Source organism: Brassica napus, chromosome A7 (genome assembly GCF_020379485.1).
Source record: "Brassica napus cultivar Da-Ae chromosome A7, Da-Ae, whole genome shotgun sequence".
NCBI classification, from domain to species: Eukaryota; Viridiplantae; Streptophyta; class Magnoliopsida; order Brassicales; family Brassicaceae; genus Brassica; species Brassica napus.
Genome location: NC_063440.1, coordinates 3195910 through 3214497, shown reverse-complemented (window position 1 = coordinate 3214497; position 18588 = coordinate 3195910). Strand labels below are relative to the sequence as shown.

The 18588-nt window shown below is 30.8% G+C and overlaps 2 protein-coding genes across 2 annotated transcripts; both read left to right on the top strand.

The window, feature by feature from the left end:
• The first annotated feature begins 1698 nt into the window (after nucleotides 1-1698).
• On the top strand, nucleotides 1699-2350 carry LOC125576675 (auxin-induced protein X15-like). Its single transcript, XM_048737237.1, has one exon. It carries the CDS (start codon nucleotides 1809-1811, stop codon nucleotides 2127-2129), a length of 321 nt encoding a protein of 106 aa, XP_048593194.1. The 5' UTR covers nucleotides 1699-1808; the 3' UTR covers nucleotides 2130-2350.
• A 241-nt stretch (nucleotides 2351-2591) lies between these two features.
• On the top strand, nucleotides 2592-4819 carry LOC106423207 (translocon-associated protein subunit alpha-like). The gene is made up of 8 exons (XM_013863996.3): nucleotides 2592-2818; nucleotides 2970-3122; nucleotides 3211-3261; nucleotides 3350-3438; nucleotides 3842-3919; nucleotides 4004-4207; nucleotides 4352-4429; nucleotides 4531-4819. The coding sequence occupies exons 1-8, from the start codon at nucleotides 2752-2754 to the stop codon at nucleotides 4576-4578; spliced, it is 768 nt and encodes a 255-aa protein (XP_013719450.1). The 5' UTR covers nucleotides 2592-2751; the 3' UTR covers nucleotides 4579-4819.
• The last annotated feature ends 13769 nt before the right edge of the window (nucleotides 4820-18588 follow it).

Genomic DNA, 18588 nt, shown 5'->3' with positions numbered 1-18588 from the left:
AGACCATATAGTTTCTAAGCCTTTGGTCATACAAAGTTGTTTTCAAGAGTTTAGTCTGGACCGTCGAGTGGTTTGCAAGCTACCACATTCCTTATATATTAATTGAGAAACATTACAATATTGTTTTGTAGCCACATGTCATCATGAGAATGAAATTCAGAGTTGTCAGAGAAATAGGTTGGTCCATCTTAACTTATATTATACTTTTTATTAAACTAACTATAAAATTAATAAATAGTGTACAAAAGAATATTCTCGCACTTTTCTTAAATAAAAACTACGGAATTGCCTAATATGGTTAATGTATATATGACAATTAATAATTATGAATAATAAATATTTGATAACAATTTTTGTATCTTAGCTCTTTATGTTTAATTTTATATTATTAAAAGATATTAAACAACCACATTAACCATATAATAAAAAATAATTTTTTTTCTTATATGGTATATTTTGAATTTTTAAAACGACTATAAATTACTAAAACGTTAAATGTCTCACACTAAAATTGTGTGATCAATGGTTTAACTTTTTTGGTAATAACAAGATACAATGATTATAAATCATATGAATATAAAGTCTCATTTACTAGACATTCATATTATATATTCATATAGTTTAAAATTAAACTGTATAACATAGAAAAATACTTAAACATGATCATTTCTAAATTTGATTTGAAAAAGTATTGTAACCTTAATATTTTAATTTTGAAATTTTCCATTAAAGAATTGCAAGAAATTTTGTGTTTATCATATGAGTATGAATTCTCGATAATAAATATTTATATTAAAATATACTCCCTCCGTTCCATTAAGATAGACTTTTTAGAAAAAAAAAATTGTTTCACAAATATGTACTTTTTGTGTTTTCTATAAAAAAAATTGAAAACTTCAAGAAAACTAATTGACTTTATTGAATTATTATTGGTTAAAAGTTATTGAAAATTACATAAAACGATATATTTATTATGATTGTTTAATGTGTTTTTTTTTACTATGTGTGAAAATACTAAAAAATATTATCTTTTTTTGTAACGGAGGGAGTACTATATATCTATGTACATGTCATTGAAATTTAGTTATATACCATATAAAATAAATAAAATGTTTTTTTATTCATTTACCAAAAAAGTATCGTAAATAAACAAGATGTATTGTTTTGATATATGTGTTTACTTTAATTTAACTAGAGATGCTTTGAGAACGGATTGTAAAGATTGATAGCAATAATTCAAGAAGACTGGCCCAGCTTTTCAACAAAAGTGAATGAATTAAAGGTTTTAAAGCAAAGCTTCTAACACTTTTCAATTGGATATCTTCCTTGAGGTGGAAATACAACAATAGATTTTTTTGGCTAAAACTGCTGGAATATTTCATAAAATTTATTTGATTGTTTTATTCCGGTTTAGTTATCCAAAACATTTTTAGTTTAAATAATAAAATAGTCTTTCAATGTCAAAAAAAATTATATTCATATCAAATATATATATATATATATATATGTATGTATGTTGTTTTACATATTGATTACAGATCACATATGCATTAAGGAATGGCCCAAACAGCCTACTAAGTTATGAGTTTATCACTACATTATTGTTCTTTTTCTATTTAACGTATCTATTTTGCATTTAAATATTTAATATATATATATATATATATATATATCACCTTTTGATCTTAAATGAACTCATAACAGTACTATATATAGAAGCTCTCCTTGTCCCTCAAGCCACTTTCTGTAGACTTTTGCCACTTTGTTTGATAGAGCTATGTTAGAAGTAAAAGAAAAAAAACAACAACATGGGTCTGATGAGATCGATGATTCCGAACGGGAAGCAACTTTTCAAATCACAATCTTTGAAAAAAAGAAACCAATGCCCATCAGCACCAAATTTAGAGCTTGTTCCAAAGGGTCATGTCGCGGTCTATGTAGGAGAACAAGTGGAAAAGAAGAGGTTTGTGGTTCCTATATCGTACTTAAACCATCCTCTCTTCAGAGATTTTCTTCGCTGCGCTGAAGAAGAGTTCAGATTCAATCACCCAATGAGCGGCTTGACAATCCCCTCTAGAGAAGAAACCTTTTGTAGTCATTATCATCTCATTAATTCTCAGTTGTATTGAAGAGAACGTTGAACAAAAAAGCTACTCATTCTTAAGTTGGGGTTTTGATGAAGGTTCTTACTCTTTGAATATAATAAACAGATCAGTAATTAATGTATGTATATGGTAACTAAAGCTAATAATGTCCGTTGGAACTTAGTGCAAATATATGACCGTCTAGCTCAGTTGGTAGAGTGCAAGCTTCTTAACCTTGAGTTCCTGGATTCAAACTCCCTTACGGGCAAAAAAGCAAGTTATTTTTATTGTAGAAATTTTTAAAAAGTTGAGTCAATCGTCTAATTTTTGAATTTTTTTTTTGTTTGTTTTCCATCTAAACAAGTATGTAGTAATTAATTAGCACAAGAATTGGCCGTTAATGCAATCCTGAAAATGACCGTTAATGCAATCCTGAAAATGATTTCAATGTGTTGTGTGTTAATACTATTTTGTTAAAACGATGTCATTTATACTATCCGGTCTTAAAAGTCCAAATGGTCTTGTTTCTTCTTCGTCCACCGTTAGGGCCTGTGACGAAGCATAAAGTAACCGTCAAAGACAAAACACCTTTCTTGTCTTCTTGCTTTCTACGCCTTTTACTTCAGAGCAGGACGATTGAGTTCGTAACCATCTCAAAAATACCATCATGAAGACGATTGTTATTAGACTTCTCTTCCTCGCTTTCCTTCTCCTTGCTTCACCTTTCCTCCAAGGTTCTTAACACCTTTCTCTGCTCATCCGTAGCTTGACATATGTCTACTGTTTACTGCTGATTCTTCTCTCTTTCTTATCGCCGATGCTCTTAATCTTGCGTTGAGATTTGCTTTTATGGGTTTTGACAAACTTTGAGTTGTGTGTTCATAGTTGCGTTGGGCCAGTCGGATTCGGAGGATTCTGGGTTTGAAGTTTCCGATGTTGGCGAAGACGAGAGCGAAACAGAGCAAGTGTTTGGTTTGGAGCTTACCTCAGCTCCTGGAATTGAAACCCTCTGCGTTTTCCCTAATAACAGAGCAAAAAGTATTTGATTTTTCTTCGGTCCTGTTTCTGATTCTAAGTTCCAAAACTAGGGTTCTTGTTCTGTATGCTAACGCCCTGTGTTCTGCAGTAATTAAAGCTGGAACTGAGACTGAGGTGCTCGTTGGAATGAAAAATGATGGTAATGAAATGGTTTCATATCATACTCATAACTTGAAGTTAGCTGAAAGTTTCTAACTTTCCTTTATTGGATCATATTATATGATTAGGTCAATCCGATGTAGACATCGTTGCGGTTAAAGGCAGTTTACATCTTCCTTTCGATCAAAAGCCTCTTGTTCAGAATCTCACCGCTCTGGTAATTATTTAATGCGTCTTGCCTCTGTCAAGTGTAAGAGCATTTTTAACTTCATTCTAACTTTTCCTCCGAAATAGAATTTAGAATACAATTATACTCTATTTTCCACTTCATAATAAAATAAAAATGAGTTTACTCTATGGATAATTAAATATTGTAACTTTTTTTTTATTTTTTTGTTCCATAACTTTGTTTTTTACTAGGAAAAATATAATGAACCATTGGAGATGGTCTTTTACAGTAATACATTGTTACTTGCTGTTTCAATATTGCAAGACAGTTTAGTTTTGTTCATTTATGTTTTGACCGTTGATATATTTCTCTAAGCCGTAATGTTATTCCATATACCTCATTTCCAGAGTTAGAAAATTATTATGTAGTTAAATGTATCTTCTATTTGTAGAGCTTCGGCAACGCTTCTGTGCCTGTTTCAGCGCAAGCTACCTTCCCATATATCTTCGCTGTCAGCAAGTTCCTGGAGGTCTATTTGCTAATCATATTGTTTTTCTAGTCATGAATTTTCGCTCCAGAAGATTGAAAAGTTTTAAACCATTTCCTTGTGCAGGCTGGTGCTTTTGATCTAGTTGGCACCATTGTTTATGAGATGGATGGTAAGCCCTACCAAAGCATATTTTACAATGGAACCATCGAAGTTGTTGAAGACGGTCCTCTCTTCAGGATGGAGTCAGTCTTCCTTAGTGGTCTTTTGATTTCGTTTATTGTTGTTCTTATCATCTATATCCAAAATGGTCTAAGGCATATGACCAAGGTACAAACTTTTACATCCCACTTGGCTATCTTATCGCACTTTCATTTGATGTTGTGTCCTTTTGTCGTTAAAATACAATACCAAAAAGCGTTATTAGATTTGAAAATGGTTAATGCAGCCTAATCCTTCCTTTTACATGCGCAGAAAACAAAGAGAGCAACAAAAGCAAAAGTTGAAGTTGGAACTGCGGCTAAAGATGCTTCACTTGATGAATGGCTTGAGGTACTTGCGTAGACAAGCTCTAATAACTTCTCCATAATGGGTTTTTGCATTGTTTGAATGTTTTGAAACCGATGCATTATTGCTCTTGATTTACAACGCAGGGCACTGCCTATACTCAGTCTTCGAGTAAGTCAAAGAAGAAGAAGTAGATCAGACCAAATCTCACAGGCTTTCTCTGTATCTCCAGGGACTTGTAAAACCAAAACCACACGAACGAGATAGTAACGGTATAGATAGAGAGAGAGAGAGAGAGAGAGAGTAGTTGGTCGAGATCATCCTTCCTAAACTTGTAACTTCATAAAATCTTAAATGCTTTTTTCTTCTTACTGTGGTAGATGTTACAAGGAAACTTGTTACCTTTGTTAAAAATGTCAGAATACTTTTTTATGACTTTCCATGAGTCGTGGTTACTTTTGTGATTGGGTTAAGAAAGTTCCAAAATGCATGATCGCAAAAAAAAAAAAAAAAAAAACTAGAAAGTATCATAAGATTAACGATACAAGTTAAAAGTTCCAGAGTTGTGTCATTGCATTTGTTCAAAGCTATATATAAAGAGAGATGAGAAAGAGAAACTAAGAACAACAAAATCAGAAGTGATCAAAGGTGCGGAGAGTAAAGTTCCAAATAAGTGGACGATACAAACCTGAGAAATTGGTTTCTTGGAATATTGTTGAAGAGTGCACGGTATGGTCTTTGTTGGAGTCAAAATTGGTCCTACCGATATCAATATCTATAATCACTTAAACATAGCAAAACATATCATCTACGTAGTCGAGTCGAAAATGTTGAGTGAATAGCTCTACATACGCAACGTCGGTTTAAATGATGATACATAGAAATAAGCATCATATAATTCTTCTAGAAGATGTAATAAAACAATTTTCATGCAAACTAGAATTATTTGGAAAACATTCCCTCACAATGGATTAACTAGAACTTCCTTCTAAAATAACCAGGACGAGTTAATCTGTTGATAAACGGTTTGCGGTTGCAAGTACGGCCCCGGGTTCGACTCGCACTGGCCACCAAAGAAATTTATATGCGGACTTGTTTTGGCTCCCGAGACCGAAGACCGTTGCCTGGCCATGACCCACTCTCGGGTGTGCGTCCGCGCTGCTAAAAGGTTCAGTCTCTAGTCTGGACCACCACGGTGGGGCCAGAAAACTCGGTTATAAAAAAAAAAAGAACTTCCTTCTAACGAAGCTAAACAATTTTACAAAAAAAACTAACTTCGACAAAGTTGTATGAAACAACTTTCATAAAATTAGTTAAATAGTTTTATACCAAACAACAATTTTATTCCATAAAATTAACTTCGAAAATGTTTTACAAAACAACTTTCGTGAGATTAAATAAAAACTCAACGTTTTACGAAATAACCTTCGGAAACAAAACATGATTACAGGAAACAATCAAGACGAGAAGATCCAACAAGGAGGAGAAAGAGAGAGGAGAGGAGAGAGAGAGGAGAGAGAGGAGAGAGAGAGGAGAGAGAGAGAGAGAGAGAGAGAGAGAGAGAGAGAGCGAGAGAGAGAGAGAGATCTCTCTCTCTCTAGAGTCTCTCTCTCTCTCTCTCTCTCTCTCTCTCTCTCTCTCTCTCTCTCTCTCTCTCTCTCTCTCTCTCTCTCTCTCTCTCTCTCTCTCTCTCTCTCTCTCTCTCTCTCTTAGCTCTCCCACCAAAAGCTGCTCGCATGTTCCTCCTCGCCCACTCGTCCTCACCATCTATTCTTCTCTCGTGTGCTCGCCCAGCTTGACATGCTCGCCTGTTGCTGCTCACCCAATCGTGCTTGCCCCTTCTCCATTGTATCGGCACGAGTTGTCACTGAACGTTTTATGGTTTGTGTTTGGAAATCCATTACTTTCACCAAAGTGGCCAAATCTTGAGTCGAAAACTGTTATTATTTAAAAAATATATTGAGAATTTTATATCCAAGACAATTATACTATTGTTTAGTTTAAATATTGTTATAATACTCTATAATATAGGCCTTGTAATAAACTTTTTGACACTAATCTTCTCTTTTTTGGTCAAATGACACTAATACTTATCTAAATTTGTCTTTTCCATCCAACATTGTAATAACCCTCAATAAGAATAACTATATGGACGAAGCCAAAGAATGGTGGAAGAGAAAAATGGTCGTTGTATGACCACGAAAATGGCCGATGGATGAACGAATAAGGAAATTCGAGCCTAAATGGTTTTGATGAGCAACCATGATTCTAACGACGACTGAATAAATTTGGGCAAAGCTTTGGAATTAGTTTCACACAAGAAAATATTGCATGAACTCGAATGCTCAGAAGAGCATTAAGGTTTCAGAAAATTCAAGCACCAGGAAGCCACAAGTAGAAATGGGAATGTTCGAGAATGAGAAGTCAAAGTCCAAAGGACAAAGGACTTAGAAAATTATTTGTTGCCAGAGTACACATCGAATAAGTCATATTATCAGTTGCAATGGTGGAGAAACTGTTTCTTCGATAGTTCAGAAATGATTGCAAAACATTAGATTGGGAAGACCGCAAGTGATGTCGAGAAAACAACTTAATATCATGTTATGGGAGGCCAAGTGATGTTAAGCTTCTTAAGAGGTGCTTCCATTTGAAGTTGAGGTTTGTAAGAAATAATGGCACATGAAGATTCTTAGGAAAATTTAACGGGTTAGAAACGCTCGCGGTTCGGCTAAGATCGTTCTAGAAATTTAGGAAAATTTTAATTTACTTTTTTAGAGTAGGAATGACCTTAGAACTATTTTAGAAGTATTTATGTCTGTGAAAACAAGGTTTTTTCCAAGGAGAAAAATTTCCGGCAATCCGGATCATACAACGGGATATTTGGAATTAAATGTGGTTCGTTCGGGTCTTGCTCTTAGCTCGCCCACCAAAAGCTGCTCGCATGTTCCTCCTCGCCCACTCGTCCTCACCATCTATTCTTCTCTCGTGTGCTCGCCCAGCTTGACATGCTCGCCTGTTGCTGCTCACCCAATCGTGCTTGCCCCTTCTCCATTGTATCGGCACGAGTTGTCACTGAACGTTTTATGGTTTTTGTTTGGAAATCCATTACTTTCACCAAAGTGGCCAAATCTTGAGTCGAAAACTGTTATTATTTAAAAAATATATTGAGAATTTTATATCCAAGACAATTATACTATTGTTTAGTTTAAATATTGTTATAATACTCTATAATATAGGCCTTGTAATAAACTTTTTGACACTAATCTTCTCTTTTTTGGTCAAATGACACTAATACTTATCTAAATTTGTCTTTTCCATTCAACATTGTAATAACCCTCAATAAGAATAACTATATGGACGAAGCCAAAGAATGGTGGAAGAGAAAAATGGTCGTTGTATGACCACGAAAATGGCCGATGGATGAACGAATAAGGAAATTCGAGCCTAAATGGTTTTGATGAGCAACCATGATTCTAACGACTGAATAAATTTGGGCAAAGCTTTGGAATTAGTTTCACACAAGAAAATATTGCATGAACTCGAATGCTCAGAAGAGCATTAAGGTTTCAGAAAATTCAAGCACCAGGAAGCCACAAGTAGAAATGGGAATGTTCGAGAATGAGAAGTCAAAGTCCAAAGGACAAAGGACTTAGAAAATTATTTGTTGCCAGAGTACACATCGAATAAGTCATATTATCAGTTGCAATGGTCGAGAAACTGTTTCTTCGATAGTTCAGAAATGATTGCAAAACACTAGATTGGGAAGACCACAAGTGATGTCGAGAAAACAACTTAATATCATGTTATGGGAGGCCAAGTGATGTTAAGCTTCTTAAGAGGTGCTTCCATTTGAAGTTGAGGTTTGTAAGAAATAATGGCACATGAAGATTCTTAGGAAAATTTAACGGGTTAGAAACGCTCGCGGTTCGGCTAAGATCGTTCTAGAAATTTAGGAAAATTTTAATTTACCTTTTTAGAGTAGGAATGACCTTAGAACTATTTTAGAAGTATTTATGTCTGTGAAAACAAGGTTTTTTCCAAGGAGAAAAATTTCCGGCAATCCGGATCATACAACGGGATATTTGGAATTAAATGTGGTTCGTTCGGGTCTTGCTCTTAGCTCGCCCACCAAAAGCTGCTCGCATGTTCCTCCTCGCCCACTCGTCCTCACCATCTATTCTTCTCTCGTGTGCTCGCCCAGCTTGACATGCTCGCCTGTTGCTGCTCACCCAATCGTGCTTGCCCCTTCTCCATTGTATCGGCACGAGTTGTCACTGAACGTTTTATGGTTTGTGTTTGGAAATCCATTACTTTCACCAAAGTGGCCAAATCTTGAGTCGAAAACTGTTATTATTTAAAAAATATATTGAGAATTTTATATCCAAGAAAATTATACTATTGTTTAGTTTAAATATTGTTATAATACTCTATAATATAGGCCTTGTAATAAACTTTTTGACACTAATCTTCTCTTTTTTGGTCAAATGACACTAATACTTATCTAAATTTGTCTTTTCCATCCAACATTGTAATAACCCTCAATAAGAATAACTATATGGACGAAGCCAAAGAATGGTGGAAGAGAAAAATGGTCGTTGTATGACCACGAAAATGGCCGATGGATGAACGAATAAGGAAATTCGAGCCTAAATGGTTTTGATGAGAAACCATGATTCTAACGACTGAATAAATTTGGGCAAAGCTTTGGAATTAGTTTCACACAAGAAAATATTGCATGAACTCGAATGCTCAGAAGAGCATTAAGGTTTCAGAAAATTCAAGCACCAGGAAGCCACAAGTAGAAATGGGAATGTTCGAGAATGAGAAGTCAAAGTCCAAAGGACAAAGGACTTAGAAAATTATTTGTTGCCAGAGTAGACGTCGAATAAGTCATATTATCAGTTGCAATGGTCGAGAAACTGTTTCTTCGATAGTTCAGAAATGATTGCAAAACACTAGATTGGGAAGACCGCAAGTGATATCGAGAAAACAACTTAATATCATGTTATGGGAGGCCAAGTGATGTTAAGATTCTTAAGAGGTGCTTCCATTTGAAGTTGAGGTTTGTAAGAAATAATGGCACATGTAGATTCTTAGGAAAATTTAACGGGTTAGAAACGCTCGCGGTTCGGCTAAGATCGTTCTAGAAATTTAGGAAAATTTTAATTTACTTTTTTAGAGTAGGAATGACCTTAGAACTATTTTAGAAGTATTTATGTCTGTGAAAACAAGGTTTTTTCCAAGGAGAAAAATTTCCGGCAATCCGGATCATACAACGGGATATTTGGAATTAAATGTGGTTCGTTCGGGTCTTGCTCTCCTCCTTACAGTAACTGGACACTTGTCTTAACTTGACTGGACCTCCTCCAAGTTGGTCATGTTTTATTATGATTGGTTGAATTGGTGGCTGACCACAAATCTGTTTCTTATTGGGCAGAATCCGGCTGGACACCAATCTGCCTCCTATTGGTTGTTAAGGTCGGCCAGGCCACCTCCAGCCTGTTACCCATGACCTTAAGCTCCCCTTAGTCATTCCATCACCTATAAATACGTCCACACCCCTTAGTTTAGTTCCGACACTAAAACTCGACAATAGGAAAACGAAAGAACCTGAGAGCACCCAAACCTTAAGGTAAACCTTCTAGTCTTTAGCTTTCCTTTTAAATTTATTTTTTACTTCTTTATTTAGATTCAGATTTATATCCTGGTTCAGAGTAACAGAACATCAGAACTCTTTTTATTCTAGGATTAATTTGATAGAAACTCTAAGTTGTGCCGGCCGCGCGATAGAGGTGATAGAATCCCATAAGGATATCGTGCTAAGGCTAAACCACTCGATCACCCTGGTGAATCTCCGCTATGGGTTATGATTGTTGTGTGTGCGGTTAGCGCCTGCAAAACAAGAGTATTGGTTGATGCATTGTTAGGTTGCACATTTAGATATATAATGATATGATAATGATTGATACTTGTTAAAGATATTGAGTTATATCGTTCGGGCCTCGTCTCGGGGGTATAACATGTTTGTGATATAATGATATTGTGTTGCATAGACTTGTTTGATTGCATTATATCGTTTCGGTCTCGGCTCGGAAGGTATAACATGTTTGATCATATTATAACAGGGAAACCCCTAAAGCCACAAAATTTAGTTAAGGAATGATCTGTGAGAGTCCGACACTCGGTGGAGTGTCATGAGAGTCATTGGTGTCCACTCGAGGCCCATGCCTTTTCTGGGGCCTTACCAAAATTAGTTCCGAAAAGGACGCAAAGATAGGGCTAGCTACCCTCGACCGTGTAGCTGCATGACAATGCGGCTAGTGTGTTATCCGGGCCATCTGCTTTTTAGATTTTGTGTTTAGAGCCAATGGGTGCAAGAAGGGATGTGTTATGGACTTCGTATCGAGATAGGAACTAATGGCAAGAGGCAGTCATCGACGATCGATAATGATCTAAACACCTGTGAAGGGTGGATGTGTGGGTTACTTGATTGCTTTCATTTTTGACATTGCATATTGTTAGAAATAGTTGATCTTTACTGTTTGATAATTGATGCATTGGGGGGGGGGGGGGGGGGAGAGATGATTTAATTGTTAGGGAACAAGGACTCACTGAGCAAATTAGTTGTTCACTAAACTCTTTGTTTTGTAGGTAACCATAGGGGTATTTTGGGTTGCGAATAAGGAGTGCTGCTAGCGTAGTGTTTGTGCCTTTTGCAAATAAGTATGTTTAACAATTACCGGCCGGATCTATTGATATTGTTTGGATGTATTTCAAAGTATTACATGAATAACAAAGGATTGTGAAAGTGTTTGGGTTTCCATATGATATTAGTCCTAGTCCGGGACGAACTAACTGACGATTTTAAACTTGGGTTGCAAAGCCTTAACTTGGAACCGCTAGAAAACCTGTTCCTGGACATTTAACCTTGGGGATTTCGGATATGATATGGGAACGTCGGGTCTAATGTTTTGGAACAGGTAGTAGCATCTTTGATCTGGTTAAAGTTCTTTAGTTCGTCGTGCATGTTCTTGTTTGTTTGATTGGTGCACGGAAAATTCATTAACTTTCGGGGACGTTACAACCATGGGGAAAGCATTAATGTGAATAGATACATTTGGACTTGAACGAAACAAACATCTCTTAATTTTTGAACAAAGGCTTATCATCGCTTAGTTCTTTTGTTATATGACTGTTGTAATCAAGAAAATTTCCAAAGATCTCTAACAAAATATATGGACATCTACACAATAAAAACATCTTTTGTTGATTTTAAATCAGTGTCATGTTTTTTCTCGTTTGGGTTTGAAATTTATGCTTTATCATCGTTAAGTATAATTGAATACTAGAGTTTGATCCGCACGTCCGTGTTGGTGTTCATTTTAAATAAATATATAAATATATAAATATTTCAAAATACAACAATGTAATGGGTACACTTACACAATAATATAAGAGGCATAGAAGTTTAAACTCCATTCAGATATTTATAAATTTTGGTTCGTTTTCGATTTGCATAATTGCATTTTCAATTTGAATATCCGTTTAATATATAAAAATAAATTAAAATATATTTTAAAATCCACAAATTATAAAATAAAATAATATATAACATAGAAATTTGAATAAGTATGACCAAATATCTAAAATTAACAAAAGGTTAGTTTGATTTGTATATTTGGGTAAAGAACTGTACGTATATCAGATTTTTTTTTTTGTGTTTTGTGTTATTTGGTTATTTCTAGATAGTTATGACAATTTCTAGTATTTTTAATATTTTATGACTATTAAATCTAAACATAATTAATATATTTAAGTATATAGGTATGATTTAGGTATTTTCGGATAATCGAAATATATCGGTTTAGTTTGGATTCAAATTTATTTCCATTCGATATTTTACCAGTTCGATCTGGGTTTAGTACTAATTTATTTGTTAATATGGTGACATGTGTTTAAATATATAATGATTAAATATATATATAATAAGATAATAAAAACAAATTTTGAAAAAATACTTTTAAAAAATATTTAATAGTAAATACGATTTATGAAAAATATATAGTAGTAATGTTTTTAGAAATTTTCCTTTTACAAAATCCTAAAAATAGATATGAAAACAATTTATTTAATATAATTTTTCTTTTCTAAACTTTTAATAGAAATTGCTAATTAACATGATAGTGACATATTGAGTTTGGTTCTTAAAATTGCTAATTAACATGATTGTGACACATGGTAGTTATATATTTCGAAATGTGATATGTGTTAAATTATATCATAATAAAAAATATATATACTAAAATAATAAAAAAAAGTTTTCTTAAAAATTAATTGTAAATATTATTAAATAGTCTTATTATTATTATTATTATTATTGTTATTATTATAATTTTTTATTATAATGTTTGTTTTAAAAGATACTAAAGGTAGATAATTATAAAATATACAAATTAAATTTTAAGAAAAAATGTTAAACAAAAACGAATTGTAAACCCTACAAGTACAATAAATTATTTAATAAAAACATGAAAAAACTGACTTTAAAATAAATAATATTACTTTTTAAAAAGCATAATTAATTTTTTTTGTGAATATACTCTTATTATTTTCTTATAATTAAATAACTTTCTTTTTTAATAGATAATTGTATGTTAAACAATTATGACAAAAAATAGCTACAAATATTTCACATCTATATTTAGGTTTAAGCTTCCACATATTTTTACAAAACACAATAGTATTTACATGAAAAGTATACCTAAGTATTTTCTTTTAATTTATTGATACAGCTCAACTTTTTATTATCTTTATTACATCTTATGATGCTATCATAACTTTTAATTTTGATGTTATTGTCGTACATATGTATGTGTAAATATGGTAAATATGTGTTTGTATGTATAAGACAAAATATATAAATAATTAAACATAATTTTTCTACTAAAAATAAAATAGTTTTATAAAAATCTAAAAAGATAATAATTAATTTTATTTTTAAAAATCTAAATAAAATAAAAACGTAAAAGTAATCTTTTTTTCTTATAATTAACTAACTTTAATTTTTAATAATTTTGTGTTAAAAAATATAAACTAAAATTAACTTCAAATATTTCACCTGATATGGTTGTGATATGTGTCAATTAAAAAATTAGATTGAGAATGTATCAATATTTTTTTTGTCATCAGCATTACAGACTCATATTGACTCTGTGAACCAAACCGGATTGAGAATGTATCAATAAAAACTTCCATTATGTGAAAATAACTTCTCTTTTTCCATTAAGAATTTTTATTTTTAAAAACAATATTCTGGTCAGAGAGAATTGAAAATTTTTATTTGATAGTAATTTTTACTTCAAAAATTTAATGATAAACATGATAGTAACAATTATTCAATTAACAAGAAAATCATTAAAATATTAGTGATATTGAAAAAGACGAGTTTTGAAAATTGCAACTTTTAAAAATAATTAATGATAACTGGAAATAATTATTTGATATAATTTTTTTTTTAAATCCTAAACAAAATATAATTGTAAAAGATTATGTAATATTAATTTCCTTTTCTAAAATCCTACAAAACTGTAAAATAATATTTGATAGTTGTTTTCCTTATTTATATAAAAAGAACCTAAAAAAAAGAAATTTGTATAATATTTTTAAGTCCTAACTAAAACAGAATTGTAAAAAAATATTTGATATTTTTTTAAGAGAGTGTTTGATGATGAACATGATGCTAAAAATTATTTAATTAACAAAAGAAGTGTAGAATTAGTATTGATATGAATTGTAAAAAATAACAATTTTAAAGATTTTTTTTTTGAACAACGACAATTTTAAAGATATTTATTAATAACTAAAAATAATTATTTGATAGCAATTGTTTTTATCTAAAATTCTAAAGAGATGATAATTGTAATAGGTTATATGACAGTAACTTACATTTTCTAAAATCTTAAACAAAATTATAAAACTATCATAATACTATAATAAATGATTTATTATTTATTGTATTTATTAAATTAAAACATCAAACAAAATCCGTTGCAACGCAATGATCTCATTACTTTATGTTAAATATATACCCTTAACTAAAATTAAAGAACTAAATAACTAATCTATTATTTTAATAATGAATTCAATTTATTTTAACATTACTTTTAAGTAAATAATCAATTATATTTTATTTATTAATATAAACGAATTATATATGCCTACTAATTCATATATACAATTGTACTTTAATGCAAATGCAAAAAACAATTCTTTAAAACCCTCACCAAATACATAATAATATAATTTTTATAGATAAAGTATTAAAATTAGATATATATATATATATATATATATATGTGATAAAATAAATAGTAATAGTCGTTAATATTTAATGATATGCTGGAACATGTTATCATTGATATTTCTTATGAGTATAGTTTTATGGGTTATTTCAATACATATAAAATATTTATCAAATATAAAATTAGTTGAAAAAAACATAAAACATACTTAAACCTAGGCTTTAGTGTTCAGGTACCCGTTGCGATACAGATTGGATATTTGGAATTTTGGTTCTAATTTATTTCACATCTGAGGACTTATTCTGTTAAATTTGTAAGTACAAAACAAGTTCGAATATAACACATCGGTTTTACTTCGAAATTGTATCACATCTAAAATCTATAAAGTAACAATATATTGTTCCGATTTAGGTTATATGGTTCGGTTCAGATATATCCGAAGTTCAATCCAAAATTGAAAAGCAAAACATAAGAAATATGATTGGATATTTAAGGTACTTATTGAACATTTAAATACTTATTTATATATATAATTTCAAAATAAATATAGAATTGAATTTTTTAAGTACATATTTATGTTTCATATATTTATTTTGCGATTAATTTGAAATTTTGGTCTGTTTTTGTATATTTAAGGTATTTATTGAACATTTAAATACTTATTTATATATATAATTTCAAAATAAATATAGAATTGAATATTTGAAGTAAATATTTATGTTTCATATATTTATATTTGCGATTAATTTGAAATTTTGGTCTGTTTTTGGATTTTGTTTTGGATTTTTTGGTTTTTCGGGTTCGGCTAATAATATTTCGGGTTTAGATATTTGATGTACCACACTACAAAACCTATTATGGGATTTCTTATATTTCGGATTGGGTACTGATCACGTTTTTTTTGTTTGAGTTCGGTACGGACTTTGGATTACAAATATTATATCTAGACCTACTTAATGCGATTATATAAAAAATTTACCAAGAAATTATCTCGCGTTTATATTGGGTTTATTTAAAAATCTAATAATGACTTTAATATTGGGTTTAAGACGGATTATAAATACCCTCGTCCGTATATTTTTCTCACCCATTCATATGTGTAGAAAATTTCCACTATACCATTTGTTTGTTGTGTTTTATGTTTTCTCTATCATAAACAAGTTCTAGATCGTTTTTCTTTAACCATAAAAATGTTGGATCAACTAAATGCGTTTGGGCTTTAATTAAATTGTGAATGTAAATGACATGGGCTTTAGATATAATAAAACCCAAGGAAATGTCAATTAAATGAATAAGAGGTCATGGGGAAGTATCCCACATCGGCCAAGAAGGGTGAGAGAGAGTGATATATATGTGCTCTCCACGCGGGTGCCGCCGTCCCGGCGGCGTGGGTACGGGTCTTGGCGGAGGACAAGAGATTATTGTTTTTGGACCAAGCTAAACTCAATATTTTGTCATTTAAATTCTCAAAAACCACATGCATTTTATTTTGAAACGACAAGCAGTTTGTCTACCAAATAAAAACGTCATGCAGTTTATCCTCTTGAAATTTTTTAAACGAGATAAGAGAGAGTTTTGGGGAATAAGTTTCGCAACTCAACTTTCCTCGATCTCCGCGAGATTATCGCCCATGTGCATCAGCTGTTGCAGGAAGTGGGTTGTCTCCGTCTCTTTAAATATCGTCTCTCCTTTTCATTCATTTCTTAACTTTTGTCACATCGAAACCAACAGCAAAAAACCCTTAGCGTAAGTCATAAATACGAGAGTGTTTTGTAGAGTTTATAGTTCGATAGGGCGATCACGAGTGAGGCGTGATTCGTCTGCCATGGTTGTATCCTAAGACTCTATATTCGTACAGTCTCGTCTCACTAACAGAGCGAATATTTTGAGTTAAGGAAATAGATCATATCTCGACTTCATGTCTCTTTGCGAATACGATTTCTTATCGTTCTTGTATTCGCCTTTTACATTCGTATATTTCCTTAACATCGTTTTTATTTTATTTTTTTATGTTAGTCCGGTTTTCTGGATTCTACAAAAAAAAAAAAAAAAAAATTAAAACAGTTGTAGATATGTATTTCCTAGACCTAATAATGTAGTGGCACTAATACTAATATGATCAATTGTTAACCTCGTAAGTGCACAATAGTGCATAGTAATACTAAACTATCGAATCCACAAAGAACAATGATATTACTATTTTTGGAGAGAAGAGAAAACTAAGACAAAAATGGTTGTTTTGTTCCTGGGAATAAAATCTAAAATCCGAGATCCAAACCAAACCAAAACTCGATATCGATATGTTATCCAATATGAAATGCGAGAAAATATCCGAGTGGATTTTATAGGGTGTTACCTCAATTAAATATTTACTTTATATGATATATAAAATAAGTATTAAAACTTAAATAAATACATTAAATACCCAATTACATATAAATCATTACTTTATAATTTACTTGTTAAAATAACAAGTCTACTCTGTCTATAAGTTAATGCATATTGTTTACAAATGATATTCTTTTTATGCTTGATTTAACATTTTTTGTTATTTTATAAATTTGATGTGTGCTAGATTAACTTATATTCAATTTTTTTACTTTCGATATATCCAAACCGAATCGATATAACCTGAATCCGAATGATATATAGTTACTTTATGGCTTTTAACATGTATGTACAAATTATAACCGAATCCAAAAAGTTATTAACCGATACTTATAAAATATTATTTTTGACCAACAATTACCCCCTATATATTAATAGATACACATTTAGAAAATTATAACATGTAATTTGTACTAATTAAAAAGTGTCATGCTGAGTTGTCACGTAATTGAAATGCTAATTGAAATGATAATTTTGCTTACGTGGCGGCTTGAGAATCAGTTGAGAAATTTTTTATTCCAAAAGTAAATTTTTAGGGAATGTTATATTATATAATATGTCTATTATGGACCATTCATTTATCAAATTAAAACTAATTATTATATATTCTTTCCTTAAATAAAACCTACAGAATTATCTAATATGATTAAGATATATAAGACAATTAATTATTTTAACTAATAAAGATTTGCTAACAATATGTATACTTTATATCATTTTTAATTATTTATAATTAAAATAAATTACATATTACATTAATCATATAATAAAAATTTAGATTTTTTTTTATATAGGTTGTATTTTGAATTTTTCAAAATGAGTATAAATTAATAAAACTGTTAAAAGTCACACATACACTTTTGTGATAAGGTTTATTTTTTTCTATAATAAAATACAATGATTATAAAATCATATGAATAAATAATTTTATTTTAATAGGTGTTTATGTTAATATATATATATATATATATATATATATATATATATATATTATATCGTTTAAATTAAACTATACATCAAATGAAAATACATACTTATATTTTAATATCTGCGTTGATCATATATTGAAAAGTTAATATTTTAATTTTGAAATCTTCATTCTTGTTTTTAAATGATTGTAAATTATTGAAATCACTAAACATTCCACATTGAAAACAAATCGCTGGTCTAAAATTTTGTTACACAAATATGCAAATAATCATAAAATCATATGAGTAGAAACCTTATTTAATAAATATCCATATTAAAAGTATACTATATATTTATGTTAATATCATTTAAATTTAATTATATATCATATACGATATATAAGATTGATTATTTTGATTTATTTATCCTAAAATAATTGCGAATAAACAAGAGCGGTTGTTTGATTTTATATATGCAAGCCAATTTATTACATAATAGTAACTGATTTTTTAGTTATTTAATATATAATTATTAGTTTATTATTTCATAATATGCATAAAAACATAAAAATAAGTAATAAATATAAAATATTTATTCTGCACAAGG

What these genes read in the sequence shown, in the direction of transcription:
- LOC125576675 (XM_048737237.1), top strand. Translation starts at nt 1,809, where the DNA reads ATGGGTCTGATGAGATCGATGATTCCGAACGGGAAGCAACTTTTCAAA.
- LOC106423207 (XM_013863996.3), top strand. Translation starts at nt 2,752, where the DNA reads ATGAAGACGATTGTTATTAGACTTCTCTTCCTCGCTTTCCTTCTCCTT. An exon ending in CGTTGGAATGAAAAATGATG is followed by an intron (nt 3,262 to 3,349) that starts GTAATGAAATGG and finishes TTATATGATTAG; the next exon opens with GTCAATCCGATGTAGACATC. An exon ending in CTGTCAGCAAGTTCCTGGAG is followed by an intron (nt 3,920 to 4,003) that starts GTCTATTTGCTA and finishes TTCCTTGTGCAG; the next exon opens with GCTGGTGCTTTTGATCTAGT.